The sequence below is a fragment of the Corapipo altera genome, unplaced genomic scaffold (genome assembly GCF_003945725.1).
Source record: "Corapipo altera isolate COAL_440 unplaced genomic scaffold, ASM394572v1 45, whole genome shotgun sequence".
Classification (NCBI taxonomy): domain Eukaryota; kingdom Metazoa; phylum Chordata; class Aves; order Passeriformes; family Pipridae; genus Corapipo; species Corapipo altera.
Window position 1 is genome coordinate 19,190,214 of NW_020884877.1, and position 15,833 is coordinate 19,206,046.

Sequence of the window (15,833 nt, forward strand, 5' to 3'; positions counted from 1 at the left end):
CCCCTGGGTTTTGGACAACATCTGCTGAGGTAAACCATGGTGGTGTCTGGGGCCTGGGATCCAGTTTGGAGCATAGTGTTGGGAAGGTGTAGGGCTCTCCTATGTGTTCTGTGTGCCCCTGCCCGAGCAAGGCAAAGCTGCTTAACTCTGATTTCTCTTTCTGTCTTGCACCTCTCTTCTTCCTCCTCTTCCTGCTCCCATCACACCTCTGCCCCTCCATCTCTCAGAGCTAGAAGGGGAAGCGGGCGGTGACTCTGAAGAAGGTAAGAAAGGCTTTTCTTTCTCTGTCTCTTCCTCACTCAGCCTCCTTGTTGGGACTGTCACTCAGAGCAGCCTCTGGTGTCTGTGCCAGCAGCCTTCCCTTGCACTGTCCTTCAGGGATGTAAGAGCCTGAGTCTTGTCTGTCCAGCTCTCTTTTGAGGAGGGGCGCATCATGCCTTGTGTCATGGTAGGATTTGCCAATGTCCAAGTTGGACCTGAAGGTCTGTCATGTTGGGTGGCAATCATCCATGGGGACTGAAAGCTCTTTGTCAGTGTGTGGCATCCTTACCAGTGGCACTCTGGGGATGCTGGCACGTTGTGGCCAGCTTTGGATGAACCTGGTGGGGTGCTGGGAGAAGCAGCACCAGTTTTAGTCTCCTGCCCTTCCCTTCTGGCTTTGCTTCTGCTGTTCAGAGGGAAAATAAACCAAAGTGCAGCACAAAAGGTCAGCAGGCGCAGAGGCCACCAGTGTGTTGCCGGCTCAGCCGACTGGGCAGCGGCACAGCACCAGCAGCTGGTGCACATCTTCTGCTGACCAGGCAGCTGCCCAAATGTCCCCCACCTCTCCTGTCTCCAAGTTGCACCTTTTTGGGGATGCCAAGGATGGGGCTGAGCTCGGGTGTCAACTCAGGACTGGCTGTACTGATGCAGGATGCACTGTGGGATGTGGGGTGGCAAGTCCCTGGGGATGGAAACTTTAGGAGTGGCTGTGATTCCCCAGAGTGCTGCCTGCTAGATAACAGTTGTTGTGTGGTTTTGCTTTCTTCTTTTGTGAATTTTTGGGCCCTCAGGGCTGAGATGAGGAACTGTATGTTCAGGATGGGTTTTGAGGAGAGGATGTCTCTTCTTGGTGAGTGAGGTCCTTCCTGTGGCCCTGGGAGCTGTCAGCATTTGTCCTCAGAAGTTCCTCAGAAGGCACACAACCCGAATCTGAACATTGCATAGTACTGGAGAAAGTGTTTGCTTGAAAAAAATGTTCTACTTCCAGAATTAATTTTTCAGTGATGGCTTCTTGGATACTTTAAAGGAGGAAAAACTGGGATAAAACCAGGATTTTCCTTCCTGAGTTCCCCCAGGCTTTACCATATCTGTCCAGCTTTAAGCCTCTAAAAACCTAAACATTGCCTCTCCTCTCCTTCCCACCAAACCCTCAGGAGCTCAAGCTGTGCTGCTTCTCTGTTTCCTTGCATGGTGGTTGACTCTCAGGCAACCCTGCACTGCCCAGGCTGAGTAGCCACAATGAGCCTCTTGCCCTGCTTCATTCTCTAATAAAATTATGTATTTTGGGGGTTGAATCTACAGTTCTGAGAAGGGACTGGTGTTCTGGCTTAACAAAGCTCTGCTTAGGACCCTCTGCTCCCAGCCACACACTCCAGGAGGATCTCTGCCCCTCTGTGCTCTGCTCAGCAGATCCCAACCTACATGGCTGGGCTGTGCATGGGGCTGGGGGATGCTCTGGCAGCATGGGAGCTTGGGATCTGGCTGCCACCTCTGAGGAGGCTTTAAAAACAGACTGGCACAGATTCAGAGCACAGCCCTGCTCAGATTTGGGATTCCCGAACAAATGCCCACCCCCCTGGTGACTCACAGCTTCTCTATTCTCCCATCCATCTCCAAGAAAACACAAGGAGGCAAGATTGGATTTTTCAACCTAAAAAAATCCTGCCTGAAACTTCCTAGCTTTCTTTTTCCTTCTTTTTACCCCTATTGAACCAAATGTCTGTAATGAGTGCCCATGGTCACACACCTCATTGTGACACTCCTACGCTGTCCCCCTTCCCTGAGGCTGAGGCCCCTGCTCCTGTCTGCTTCAGCCCCCTCGTTTTCAGGAGGGGATGGCATTTTCACAGCCTTTTGGTCTTAACCTCTTGCAGACTGACTCATATGTACTGTCTGGCTAATTTTAGTCTGGGCTGGGGAGCAGGGGAGGGGAAAAGTGAGTAGCTGTGAAATTAATTTAATTACCTAAGCTGTGATGAATTTCTTGCAGCTGCCCTGGACGTCCTCCTGGGCAGTGCCTCATCCCTGTCACTCAGGATGTCCTGCCTTGGATGGTGGTACCCAGCCTGCGTTGGGGTCCATCATCTGGTTTTGGCTCAGATCTTTCCTGAGGTGGTTGAGCAGGGCTGGGCAGGGAGATCAGCCTGAGGGATGGACTCCTCCTCCCCTGTGCACAGACAGATGATGCTGTGGGGGAAGGAGGGGGACCTATGACAGTCTTTTTCCTTACATGCTCCTGCTCCGGCACTGGATGTGGAGCTGTGCATTGGCATGGCTGCCTGTGAGCAGGCCAGCTTGCTGGAAGGCTTAGCCAGAGCCCAGCTGTTATGACTAATAATAATAATGTTTGTCCTGCTAATTACGACTGCAGAGCTGCTTAGGCATGGCCAGCCTGGAGTTCCTGGAGCCGGAGACCTGCAAGGTTGCCTGGCCCATAACATTTGATGCTAGTGGGTCTCGCATAGGGCATGTATTTTCCAGCTGAGGTGTGACATGGCTGCAGGGCATGGGGAAATGGCGCTGAAGCTGCAACCCTTTCTTCTGGTGCAGGTTTTGGGGGGGCCTGGAGGCTGTGAGAGCTGTCATAGAGGTGGGGATCAGCCTGGATGGAGTAGGAGGCAGGGGGAAAAACGTATAACAGAGGGCTGGGTCTGGCATCTGCTGGTAATGGCCAGCCCAGCCTGCTGCTCCTGGCACAGGACAGCTTGGCAGCTCCAAAGGAAAATTGCTTTTCTCTGTTGTGTTCATGGGCTCTGGTTTCAAGCTGGGCTGGGAGTGAGAGTGTTGGATGCTGCAGTGGAAATAGTTGGAGTTGCCCTATGGTCTGTTGTTGGAGATGGCTGGCAGAGGTGGGCCACAGAGGGCAGGGACCACAGGGTATCGTCATCAGTCCTGTGTGAGTCAGCGCAGTCTGGGCAGAGTCACTGGCTCTATTTTTAGAGGCTGTGGATGAGCAGGGAGCAGGACGTGTTCTGTGTGGCATCCTGGGTGGGAGGGACGCTGAATCAGAGCAGGGTGGAGGGGCTGTGGCATGGGAAGGGATCATGTGCTCTGGTCCCCTCAGGGAAAGGGGTGGGTATGACCCCCTTCCCTATGCCCTGGCTGGGGTCTTCAGCATTCTGGAAGCATCTTAAAAGTCCAGATGAGCCAGATGTGTTTTTGCACAACCCTTGATGGAAGAGACATGAGGGAAATGTTCAACTGGAGGAGCTCAGCTCAAGCACCTTCACTGGTGTGAAATGTGGATACTGGAAGGTGTGACCCCCTTCCCATCCAAGCTGTGGGCTCATCTGTTTCTGCTTCTCTTTTACCACAGAGCCCAGGAGCTATGTCGAGTCAGTGGCCCGCACAGCCACGACGGGCAGGGGAGGGACCCTGCCGGCTGCCCAGCCTGGGGGCTCAGAGGTGCCCACCAGGAATGGCACCTTGTCCAACTCCTTCATCGCCCCCAGCCCCGTCTCCACCAGCAGCCCCATTCACAGCGTGGACGGGTAAGACAGTGGGTGCAGGTCGTGGAGACTTGTGGCACAGGGCTGAACTCTGCCTGGTGCCAGGCTTAGAATCACAGAATCATTAAGGTTGGAAAAGACCTCCAACCAAACACCACCAAGCCAACTAAACCAGAGCACTAAGTGCCACATCCAGCTATTTCTTGAACACCTCCTGAGATGGTGCTTCCTCCTACATTGAAACTGCCTTTGGAAGGACCCTCATCTCTCCACACAGGGTTTGGGGATCCTGGCCAACCATTCGCCTCAGTGCCCTGAAAACAAAAGTCTGGGTCACTGCTGGTCACGGGGAACCTGGCCCCTGGGGTGGGAGGAGAGATGGGGCCCCTAGCCCTGGGTTAGGCTTAGCATTGGTCCTCTGTGGTGAGATGGAACCATTGTCCCTGTCCCCTGTCTGCCCTGCCCATGGAGTGTTCTGCACCTGCCCAGCCTGCCAAGCCAATGAATCACGCGTTTTGCTGGGAGCAGAGCTGCAAAAAGACTCTCTCTCCCAGAAAGTCATATTTTGAGATGGAATAGGGATGCATGGTAGAACTAAGGCTGCTTCTAGTTGCTTTCATGGCAGGACCCACCCCACTGTTTTACCTCTGAAGAACCGAGCAGCTGACTTGTTCTGTGCCTCAGTTTCCCTTTGCACCACTTGCAGGAGGGTGCCAGCCAGCAGCAGGAATGGGCAGTATAGTTGAATCCTCCTTTTCTTCATCTCTCCTCAGGGCCTCCCTCCGCAGCTACCCGTCAGAGGGCAGCCCCCACGGCACGGTTACACCTCCCCACACCTCGGTTGAGCCTGTGTACCGGTCACCTGTTGGCTCGCAGATGCCCTCTGCTCACAGCAGCTATCAAAACTCGTCTCCATCTTCCTTTGCAATGGTCCAAGGGGGGGTCCCAGGCTCGACATACAGCAGCCCCGACTACCCCGATGGCCGAACCGGCATCCAGCTGGAACCCCAAGCTCGGCCACAGCCACAGGTTAACGTGGTGGGGGTCCATGCCCTGCCAGGGAGCCCTCGCACCTTGCACCGGACAGTGGCTACAAATACACCGCCCAGCCCTGGCTTTGGGCGAAGAGCCATCAACCCCAGCGTGAGCGGAGCTCCTGGCAGCCCTGGGCTGGGCAGACATGCTGTTGCAGCCCATGGCAACCTGGTGGCCCCACCGGGGAGCCCCAGCCTGGCCAGGCATCAAATTGCAGCAGCCACCTCCCCTGGCAGCCCCCTGTATGGCTACTCCAGCCCAGAGGAGAGGCACCTGACGTTGTCTCGGCAGAGCAGCTCCTCCGGCTACCAGCCTCCCTCCACGCCGTCCTTCCCTGTCTCACCGGCGTACTACCCTGGCACGAGCACACCGCACTCCTCCTCCCCGGACTCGGCTGCCTACCGCCAGGGCAGCCCCACACTGCAGCCTGCGCTGCCTGAGAAGCGGCGGATGTCAGCCGGGGACCGCTCCAACAGCCTCCCCAACTATGCCACTGTCAATGGCAAGGTGTCCTCACCCCTCTCCAGTGGCATGTCCAGCCCCAGTGGTGGGAGTGCCGTCACCTTCTCCCACACTCTGCCGGACTTCTCCAAGTTCTCCATGCCAGGTATGGGATGCCCTCAGAGGTCCCTGTATCCTACCACCCTGCCCAAGGCTCTCCCCTCCTCCTCCTTTCCAGCCAGTGGGGAAGGGATTTCAGCCATGTCCTGATTTACCCCTCCTGTCCGTCTGCAAACCACTGGCACTCCTGGGGCTTGGGCCATTTCCTGTACTTTCTGACAAATCCAAACAGGAAAAACACCAGCTGGCATTGCTGGTGTAAACAGTGCCCAGAGATGTGTATGGGGAGATCAAAGCTCCTGGAGATGACTTTTTTCTGATGTGGAGATGTGCTGACCTCTTGGCCCCATTCCCGGTGGCCTTTACCCCACTGAGACCCCTCTGTGGCGCTGCCTCCTCATTTCAAATGGTATGCAGTGCCCCAGGTGCCACCGTGCCTGGAACGCCTTTGCTAGCTCCCATTACAGGACACCTTGGTGACGCCAAGATCAGGCTGATAGGACCGGGGGAATAAAGCTTTGGGCAGCAGTGGCTCCGACTGCTGGGCCTGTTTCACTGCTGAGCAGGCAGCCCTTTGTGGGCACACTGGCACCTGTCCTGTCTTGTGACTCCTGTGGCCAGGGATCTTTCCCAGTGGGGAAGCATGAGCAATTAAAACCCGTAACAATTAATGAATGACCTGGAGAGGGGAGCAGGCCCCCCGCCTCTCTGAAGATGACCAGATAGCTGAGGGTTGATAACATCTCCAGCAGAAATGCTATCCACCCCTCTGGGTTGGTTACTTGGTGGTTTTTGGAAAGCAGATGGTTGGAAGTGTTGCCTGAGTGAATGACAGCTTCACGGCCAGAGCACAAGCTCCCACTGGGAGCTGTGCCACTGATGGACACTGAATGAGATATGGTCAGGCTGGGGCTAGGGTCAGGCTTTGCTCAGGGTAGGTCGACCTATCCAGTTCCTCTGCATGGAGCAAAAATAAGGGAAGAAATTTATTTTTATGATCTTTGGCCCAAATCTTGAACATTAGAGAGCAGTGAAGGTCCTTTGAAGTCAGAGGATCCCCCCAGCACCCTCTGGACATACCTCTTTCCTCCAACAGCTTTTATTTCACCTGGCCAGTTCCTTTTAAATGATGAATTCCCATTTTGTCTCTGGCTATGTGCCAGAGAAGCTTATTCAACACAGCCCTTCGAGGGCCCGTGTGCTTGGATGTAGCTTTAGATGCCCAGCAGCCCCATAACCTCCAGATGATGATCAGCCTGTCTGGGTATGGAGGACTGGGTTGAGGTTAGTGCAATGTGCTGGAGCTGAAGGGAGGTGGAGGTATTGACACTTTAGCCACATGTAGAGTTTCAGATACAGCATCTTTTAACTTTTTCCTTGCATTTTCTTCCCTTTCTTGCAGACAACAGCCCTGAGACTCGTGCCAATGTCAAGTTTGTGCAGGACACTTCCAAGTACTGGTACAAACCAGACATCTCCAGGGAGCAGGGTAGGTAGATGACACAGGTTTGGGAGTTGGGCTATGTCTGGGATCACAGAGATTACCAAAGATTTCCTTTAGGGGCTGGGTTGAGAGTGAAGGTGTATTATGGATGCTCAGACTGTTGCAGATGGGGTTGAAGCTCAGGTCAGCTGCAGGTTTGCATGATGTGGGCTCCTCAAACCTTCCTCTTGGTGGAGGAGCACCAGTCCCCTCAGTGTGCAGTGGAACTATGCAATTTGGGATGCAAAGCACCCAGGTCTTGAGTTGACAGAGCTCAGAGGGTTCTTGGAGTCATGGCTAAAATAAGCAAAGAGAACAAGGAGGGGGCAGGATGCCCTCAGGATCAAGGTCCTGGCGTTTGGTCCATTGGTTTCTGCTTGCTCTCCAGTGCTTGGTTGCTCAGAGCTAGGCAGGGTGGGAGTTGGTGCTCTGAGATGCCCATGCAAGGGCAGTGGAGGTTGGGGGGAGCCTGTGACTGGCCACAGACCCACTCCAGACCCCCATCCAGATGTGCAGGGGGCACGGTAACATTGCAGTGCCCAGCTGTGAGGCTGTGGATCTGGGGCGCCCCATCCCAACCCACACTTACTGGTTTCTGAGGGTGTGTTGGTTCTCACCATGCCATCTCTGTGCTCTGCCATTCTGTCCTGCAGCCATTGCACTGCTGAAGGACAGGGAGCCTGGGGCTTTCATCATCCGAGACAGCCACTCTTTCCGGGGAGCCTACGGCCTCGCCATGAAAGTAGCTTCTCCGCCTCCCACGGTCATGCAGCAGAACAAGAAAGGTATTGTGTGCCTTTCTCCTTCCCACGCCAAGATGCTTTCTTTCCATTGTTCAGCTGGGGTGAGCGGGCAGCCAGGTCTGCTGAGCCAGTTGTGCTCTTGCGTATGTGCTGATGTGGCAGGATCCCTCCGTCCCAGGGCACAGGGAAGCACCAGATACCCTCTTATCCTGAGCTGTGGAGGGCTCAGGGGCACCTGCATCTTGGGCTTTGGTATGAGGTATGAGCCTCTCCAGCTCACCAGTGCTGTGGGGAAGCTTGGCTTGGGGTTGACCCTGTGTAAAGGTCCTGATTTGAGAAGGGTATGTGTACTGGTAGGGACCCCTCCCTTGAGTTGGGGCACTGGTTTCCTAATGGGACTGCATAGTAATAGGAGGAGGAGGGTGACTCTGGTGTGAGAACATCCCATCCCTTCCTAGGAGACATGACCAACGAGCTGGTGAGGCACTTCCTCATCGAGACCAGCCCCCGGGGTGTGAAACTAAAAGGATGTCCCAACGAGCCTAATTTTGGTAAGTGCCCCCAGGGTGCTTCCCACATGTGGGGTTGGGCTGGGAGGGCCTTTCCTTTACCAGACTGTCAAAGCAAAACTGTTGGGTGTCTGGGAGAGCCTCTAATTGCCTCTTGTGCCTGGGTGAATCCTGTGGGCATTTGGAGCCTCTAAAGTCATGCATACTCATGAGAGCACACAAATGTGCCTGCATGCACAGGTGCATAGTTTTCTGCACACATGTATAGGACAAATGCTGCTGGTCAGGGTGGAGGGCAGGGGCTCCCCTTGTTCCATTTATCCTATGACTAATGTTCTCTGAGGGGCTGCCCAATTCATTGTTCCTAAGATGACCCTGGCATCTCAGCCCCCTCCCTGAGTCCTCTGTAGGCATAGTGGTTTCAGCAAGACGAATTGCCACATGTGGCATTAGGACCATTAGTGCAGAAACCCACCTAAAAGCCGTTCCCATCCACCTGGAGCAACGATGACCTAACTGAGGAAACAGATGTCCCTGGCCCTGTGCTGACCATCTTCTCTCTCTCCTCAGGCTGTCTCTCAGCTCTGGTGTACCAGCACTCCATCATGCCCTTGGCTCTGCCCTGCAAACTGGTCATTCCTGACCGAGGTAAGAGCCAGGACCAGAAGGTATTGCATCTATCCCCATGGCCTGTGGGGACGTGGTAGGTTTCCAAGCAGGGAGCAATTTTAACCATCCCATGTCTTCTAGATCCCATGGAGGAAAAGAAAGACTCTGCATCAGCCACCAACTCGGCCACAGACCTCCTCAAGCAGGGTGCGGGTGAGTAGAGAGGGGATGTTACGGGGTGAATGGGGCTCGGAGCAGTGGTTGACCCCACATCTGCTGTCTCCCTTTCCAGCCTGCAATGTCCTCTTCATCAATTCAGTGGAGATGGAGTCGCTGACAGGCCCCCAGGCCATCTCGAAGGCTGTTGCTGAGACACTGGTGGCTGACCCCACACCCACTGCTACCATTGTTCACTTCAAAGTCTCTGCACAAGGCATCACCTTAACGGACAACCAGAGAAAGTAAGTCTCCATGGCCATGTCCCTGGGCTCCAAAAACCAGTGGGGCTGTGATTCAGGGAGTGTCTTGGTGATAGATGTCCCTGGGGTGGCACCAACATGGTCATGGGCAGGGCTGGACTTTGTTCTGTGGGAGACCTATGCGAGTGTCCCCTGTGCTGGTGGGGCTGGGCTGTGCTGGGACAGAGATGGAGGCTCCCTGCCCCTGACATTCCCTGCTTTGTGTTTCAGATTGTTCTTCCGACGACACTACCCCCTCAACACCGTCACCTTCTGTGACTTGGACCCCCAGGAAAGAAAGTGAGTGCCCTAACTTGGGGCTAGCACATGACCCCTACCCCTTTCACTCCCCTAGGCTTCTGGGATGCTAGGAGCAGGGTCTTTGCTTCCTCTGTCCCCCTTGCTCTTGAGGAGGGCAGGGACGCAAGGTCTCCTTTGATACTGTGGGGCAATACCAGCTGCTTCATGTTGAGGGAGAGGTGCATCATTTTTCCATAAAGCCAAGCCTGTGCAAAGCCAGGCTGGCCTTTCAGCATTGGTGCAGTGGCCCTCATCATGACCCTGTCTGTGGGAGGCAGAAGGCATCACCCTCACACCTTCTTTTGTCCTTGCAGGTGGACTAAAACTGATGGCAGTGGCCCAGCCAAGTAAGTACTTTCTGTACTTCCTAGCAGATTTCTCCCAGCTGCTGTTGAAGTAGCTCCTGCCCATGTTTGGGTATTGGCTGGGAGATTCCCTATGCCGGACAGCCTCTTGGCCATGTGTGAGACGGGCTCAGCTCCTCACTGCAGAATGCAGAATTGTTTCACTCAAGCATGAGACCATGGTCCTGGGGACTCAGGAAGTATTTTTCAACCCCAAATTCCTAGTCAGAGCAGGCATGGCCCTTGATGAACTGACCTTACTGGAAACTCTTCCAGCAGTCAGTGGGAACCAGCTTACGGAGCAGAGCTGGGGTTATGCTGATGGTGTGTGAGCCACCAGTTATCTCTTCCCTTTCCTCCTGTCTTCCCTGTCCTGACCCATGGGAGCACAGACCTGCTGGCTGAGCCCATTTACAGGGACCAGTTCCCACTAATTTTAGCCATTGTGTTAGCGAAGGGGTTTTTATTAGGATGTCCAGCTGCTGGGATATTTCCCCTCCCCAATTAGAAATGCCATAGCCTGGGCCTGTCTCACATTCTGTTCCCCCTGTATTTATAACTTGAGTTTGCATGTTCTAATTAAAAAAAAAAAAGAGGACATTTTATTCATCAAGGGAGAGACAGATAGAAATAACCAGATGGTCTCACTCAGCTTCCTATGTCCTTGCAAGGCCTTCCTCTCACAGAGGGTTTACCCCAATAGTCAGCCCATCACACCTCTGGCTTCAAGTATCCTCACCCTAACCAAGGCAATGCTGTGATCATCTGGAAGGTCCTTTCTTGGGTGTGGACTGGGGGGTGGCAGAGATGTTCAGATCAAGGGGAGTTTGGCCAAGAGACGATGAAAAACTGACCTTCAAAGAAACTGCAGCAAAGGGAAGAGGAGGTGGGCCTTCGTGCAGGCTGGTTTGGGATGTATCCCCCTGTGTTGTGAGAGGTTGAAGAGGGGAGGTTGAAGAGGGGAAGTTGGACAAGACCATGCTGGAAGAGGATGCTGGTGTTCCTTGTGGGGGCAATGTTGGCAAACCTTAATGAGCCTCTGGCCTTCTTCCCACCTAGGCTCTTCGGCTTTGTGGCCAGGAAGCAAGGGAGCACCACAGACAACGTCTGCCACCTCTTTGCTGAGCTGGACCCAGACCAGCCAGCTGCAGCCATCGTCAACTTTGTCTCCAGGGTCATGCTTGGCTCTGGCCAGAAGAGATGAGGTGGTGCTTGCGGGTGATTCTTGAATTTTGGAGAAGGACTTGGAGCTGATCCGAGAAGGAGTGTGAGGAAGTGCATTGTGGGAGAGGGAAGTGAATTGGGGGGGGAAAAGGGTTGGAATTTTGGAGGAAAACGGCAAACAACAAAAAAACCCCAACGAAACCCCTAAAAACTCAACACAAGCCAAACACACATGTAGAAGAACCAAAACCACGCGCCTACATAAGAGAGCCACAAAGTCACACCAGACAGGATGCATGTCCCATCGCGGGGAAGGTGACCAAAGCAAAGGTGGCAGTGAGAGGTGTGTTCCCATCTTTCAGCATCATGGCCTGACTAGTGACATCCATTTGGGACCGAATGCGGGACCAGGACTGGTGTCTTCCATCTGGAAAAAAAAAGAACCAACTGGCAAAACCGTGGAAGAAGCTCTATCCCAGCATCTCCATCAGCAGATGTCTGCTGTGTGTTTGTAATGACCCATAGGAGATAACGATGTGGGCTGAGTCTATGGGACACCAGAGGAGATGCTCTCAGAAACCTTCACTTGTCCAGCTGCAGAGGAGAGTCCTCACCAGTCCCTGTGCTTCCCCCAAAACCTGCTCACTACCTGGCAACTTGCTGGGGACATGGGGGAACTTGGTCCTGATCCTTATCCCTGGGGAGCAATGCCATGGGCTGACCCGGAGCCCAGCGCCAGTCACAGGTGAGACACTGTGAGTCCACCCAGAGAGGCAGGTCATGGCATTTCCCCACCACTGCAGGGGTGGTTGTGCCCTCCAGCCTGCAAGGAGATGTGGGGGCTCCTGCTGCCCTCCACCTGGGGAAGGCAGATACTCCCTGGGAACCTGGAGGATGCAGAAAATCGCCTCCTCTCCCATCTTCCCCTTTTCCCTCCCCTCACTAGTCCTCTTTGGCAGTTTTCTTCTGCGACCTGTCACATTCTCTTAACACAAAAAAGCAAAACAGAAAGGAAAGTAATACAATGTAATAATAATAACAATTATAATAATAGCGGATGCTGGCACAGGTGGGTTCCCTGTGTGAAGCAGCAGACCCGTGGCTACCCCTGTCTATCTCTTCAGAGACACGCAAACGGTTTTTATATTGCATGGACATTCAAGTTGCACGAAAGGCGAATGACTGCAAGTAACTCAGGCGCTTTTTTCTCCTTTTGTTTTGGAGGTCACGTTAAAAAAAGAAAAGGAAGAAAATTAAAATTAAAAAAAGAAAAAAAGGAAAGGATCTGCAGTGGCTGGGCAACTTTGGCTCAGTGGGGAGGTAACAGGTCCTCTGAGAGCCACCCTGGTTGACACATGCATACCCCCAAAGCCTTCTGGCTTGAGGCTTGTGCCCCTCAAATGCACCATAGTTTTGCAGTGACTTCAGTGCTGTCAGATTTTCCCTTTTCTTTGGGAGGTGAGGAGGGCAAGCCAGGAGGTGAGAGGGGTGAAGGGCCTCCATGCTGCTGCAGGGAGAGAGATCATGGTTGGGGGGCAGCAGGTGGAGGTCCCAGCCCCATGGTGACGGGGAGAGGGCAGAGGATGCTTCAGTCACATGTGCAGGTTGGGGTCAGGGACAATGATCTGGCTGGAGCTGTGGGGTCATTGCTTGGCCCTCTGCTGCAAATATTCCCCCCAAGAGCTTTCTGGGAGAAGTTTTCAATGCAAAGTGGCCCAGATAGTCTACTGGGGACAAAAATTAGAAACATAGCACTGCAGTCCCTCGGAGAGCTTATCTCCCTTGGACCGCCCTTGCCTTGATAGCTATAATATATATACGAGCTATATTGACAAAATACTGTAAGCTAATGAAATTCTAAGGAGGAAAAGTTAAATTTACACTCTGAAAATATTTATTTTTGCCATATTGCTTTCTGCGCATCATATCTCTCCCATTATATCCCCCCCTTCCCCTGCCCTGGGGAAACACCTGCACGTTAAAAGAAAATCCAGAGCAAGATAAAATACAGATGGGGGAAGAGACAGGGGCCCCCTGTGTCAGGGTGGTGTGTGTGAGCGATGTGTGTGTGTGTGTGTGTGTGCGCGCGTGCGTGCGTGGGGGAGTGAGCGGTGTGGGCGGCCGGAGAGGGCTGCCAGGGCCGGAGGCTGTGCTGATGTACTGAAGCGAGTGTGAAAGGATGGGTAGCAAGGAGTTGGTTGTGAGATGGTGGTGGGACAAGGGACTCTGGGGGGGGTTTCCCCCTGCCCAGCTCCCTGGCCACACAGATGCTGAGACCTTTTAATTTTTGATATTTCCAAAAAGCGATTCCCTCCTTCTGCGAAATTCAAGCGAGACAAGAGACAATCTCACCCGTGATCTCTTCACCCTGCCGTTCACCCATCAGAGAAAACACTGTGTTTATAGATATATAAAGATATATTTTTGAAAACCTCTATTTTTCAGACTTGGTTTCTCACTGCTAAGAAAAGAGATGATAATAATGTAATTTTATTTTAATCTGCTGCCTTGGAAACCGGTGCTTGAAACTCCCATTCCTCTTTTTCTCCCCATACAAACGAAACAGTTCTAAGCACCCCAGAGATGTTGTGTAGAAGCCGACCCCAGCAGATACCTGCCAATAGCATCATGCCTGCTTCGGGCCCCGAGCCACTCACGTCTTCCCCACTAACCCACTAGCTGAAGATTTAGACCGTAGCCAAATCTCAAACACTAACAAAATTATCTGATGATTATATTATTTTTTTAGCACACAGCTAATCACCTTCCAACGATGTAGCCGGGTGTTTATCAGCTCCCTTTAAAGGCACTTTTTTTCCTTTTAGCTCCTTTTTTAAGTTACGTTTTTAGGTGTAACTACCCTTTCTGTACCAGGGAGAGACCGTCAGTGGCATTGAGGATTGCCCAGGTCCTGGGGCTGGTGGGGACCTAGTGTTGATATTTTTTCCTTACAAAAGGGACAGAAAATAATCTGTTCTTTTTTCTTTGGTTTTTTTTTAAGCGCAGTCATGCTATTTGAGATTCGAGCTTGCGCGAGTTAAGCCCAGCATATGTTTTGTTGTAATCACACTGCCATTGTCAGCAGCCGGATGGTATCTCTCTCTCGCTCACACACACACACACACAAACACACCCCTCCTTCCTGCACAAAGAACTGCATATATTCTTGCCAAAGATATCCTTAAAAACGCACTTTCCCCCACATATATATATATTATTTTTTGTGTGTGTGTAAGTTTATTGTGCGTGCCCTTTGTGTCAGTTTGTTCTTCAGAGAAGCCCCTTCCCACCCGTCCTCCCTTTGCTGTTGATATTGCTGTCTATTGGGAAATGCTCCCTGGGGCGGTAATTTGCTGTCTGTGCCACAGAGTGGCACCTGCAATGCATGAAATGTGGGACTCCCATTCGATGGGCTGCGTCTGGCTCTGCCCCCCGGGAGCTGTTTTGGGAGATGATCCATGTCATTATCTGCTGATGGGATGTACCCATCGCATGGTCTTTGCCAGCCCCTCATCACTGGTGGAGATGGGGGGGGCTCATGGTTTTGAGTAAAGTTTGGGGTTGCTCTGGATGCAACATTTGCTGCCTGCCTCCTGGTCAAATCACACATGGAAAACAAACTAGGTAGGGAGAAAAACCCAACCTAGCCTCCAGGCATTGATTTTCCAGCGAGTTCAACCGCCTGAACCAAAGTGTAAAGTAAATCCCCACCCAGCAGGTCGGGCAGGTAAAGAAACCAGCTGCCCCAAAAAACCCAGACAACAGCATCAACAAAAGGCAACCATTCCCGTTGGAGCAGGCAGGAGGATCAGACAGCAAAGGAGCCCGCAGGGGCTTGTTTCATTTCGTTCGTTTGTTTTGCAAATTGCGAGGTTGGTTTGGGGTTACTAATTTTTTTTTTCTTTTCCTTAAAAAGGAAAAAAAAAAAGAAAGGAAGCAATACGACATTTCTGTTGGCGGATCCTGTGCCGTCGTGTTATGTGTGTGTTTTTTTTTTTTTTGTCATTGTTGTCTTTGTTACTTTGGAAATGTTACAGATTTATTTGCTAATCAGTGTTAACAGTTTCAAACTTTTAGACTCGCCCATTTCTGTGTATTTATATAGATGGAAAAAAATACATTATATTTTGTATCTTTATGCCCATAATGTTGTCGTGCGTGTAAGGATGACTTCGGTCGCACCATGTCTATGTGTGAATGTCACTCCTCTGTTGTCTTCCCATTGTACAGATGTTGGATTCTTTGCAGTTCATTGTATGGCTTTATAAAGTGGTAAAAACAAAGAAAAAACCCCCAAACCCCAGTTATATAAAATATACTGTTGCTTGGAATGCCAGCTTGGTGTCTGGATTGCTGGAACTGTACCTTGAAATTTAAGGGAGTGTAGGAATAAATGTTCTGTTCTTTTTGCACAGGGAAAAAAAACCCCCAAACCCAAACTAAAGGCTGGTGGGTGCTGTGTTTTCTCTGGGCTGTCATTCCCCCTGTTCCTCAATGGCAGACTGGGGCCCCCGGACAGACGCGGGGCGGTGGGTGTGGGAAGAAGGAGGGGTTGTGCTGCTGCTTGTCAGCCTCCAGCCGCAGCTTGTGTTCACCAGATGCTGGCTAACCAGACAGCCCCCAAACTTCCGACATGACTCCAGCCCCAGCTTGGGCTTTTGTTTACCAGAAGGGATCTCTCCAGCTTGCCCTGGCACTGGGTGCTCTTCAAATCCTGTTACTTTTTCCCAGGTTGCCTTTAAGTGCTGTCTGTTCAGCCTTGGGCAACTCCTTTGGGTCCATCTCCCACAGGGGAGCTGGATGGGATGATGCTGGTATGGGGTCTTTGCCCTTGCTGAGGTGGTGGTTTGGGCTCTGCTCCCATTAAATCCCACTCTCTACCCCTTTCAGAGCCATCCTGCTCCCCTGTGCCTGGCA

The 15,833-nt window shown here is 52.4% G+C and overlaps 1 protein-coding gene across 5 annotated transcripts in view; it reads left to right on the plus strand.

The window, feature by feature from the left end:
• The window catches only part of TNS1 (tensin 1), a 53,962-nt gene extending 38,621 nt beyond the window's left edge, over positions 1–15,341 (plus strand). For 4 of the 5 annotated variants that reach the window (XM_027636561.1, XM_027636557.1, XM_027636558.1 and 1 more), the window contains 12 exons: positions 228–263; positions 3,578–3,752; positions 4,484–5,352; positions 6,709–6,795; positions 7,443–7,574; positions 7,991–8,083; positions 8,612–8,689; positions 8,792–8,863; positions 8,943–9,111; positions 9,340–9,408; positions 9,723–9,755; positions 10,812–15,341. In XM_027636561.1, coding sequence (XP_027492362.1) covers positions 228–263; positions 3,578–3,752; positions 4,484–5,352; positions 6,709–6,795; positions 7,443–7,574; positions 7,991–8,083; positions 8,612–8,689; positions 8,792–8,863; positions 8,943–9,111; positions 9,340–9,408; positions 9,723–9,755; positions 10,812–10,956 — 1,958 coding nt within the window. In that variant the 3' untranslated portion in view covers positions 10,957–15,341. The remainder of the gene's footprint in view (positions 1–227; positions 264–3,577; positions 3,753–4,483; positions 5,353–6,708; positions 6,796–7,442; positions 7,575–7,990; positions 8,084–8,611; positions 8,690–8,791; positions 8,864–8,942; positions 9,112–9,339; positions 9,409–9,722; positions 9,756–10,811) is intronic. The other variant, XM_027636560.1, reaches the window with a different exon arrangement.
• The last annotated feature ends 492 nt before the right edge of the window (positions 15,342–15,833 follow it).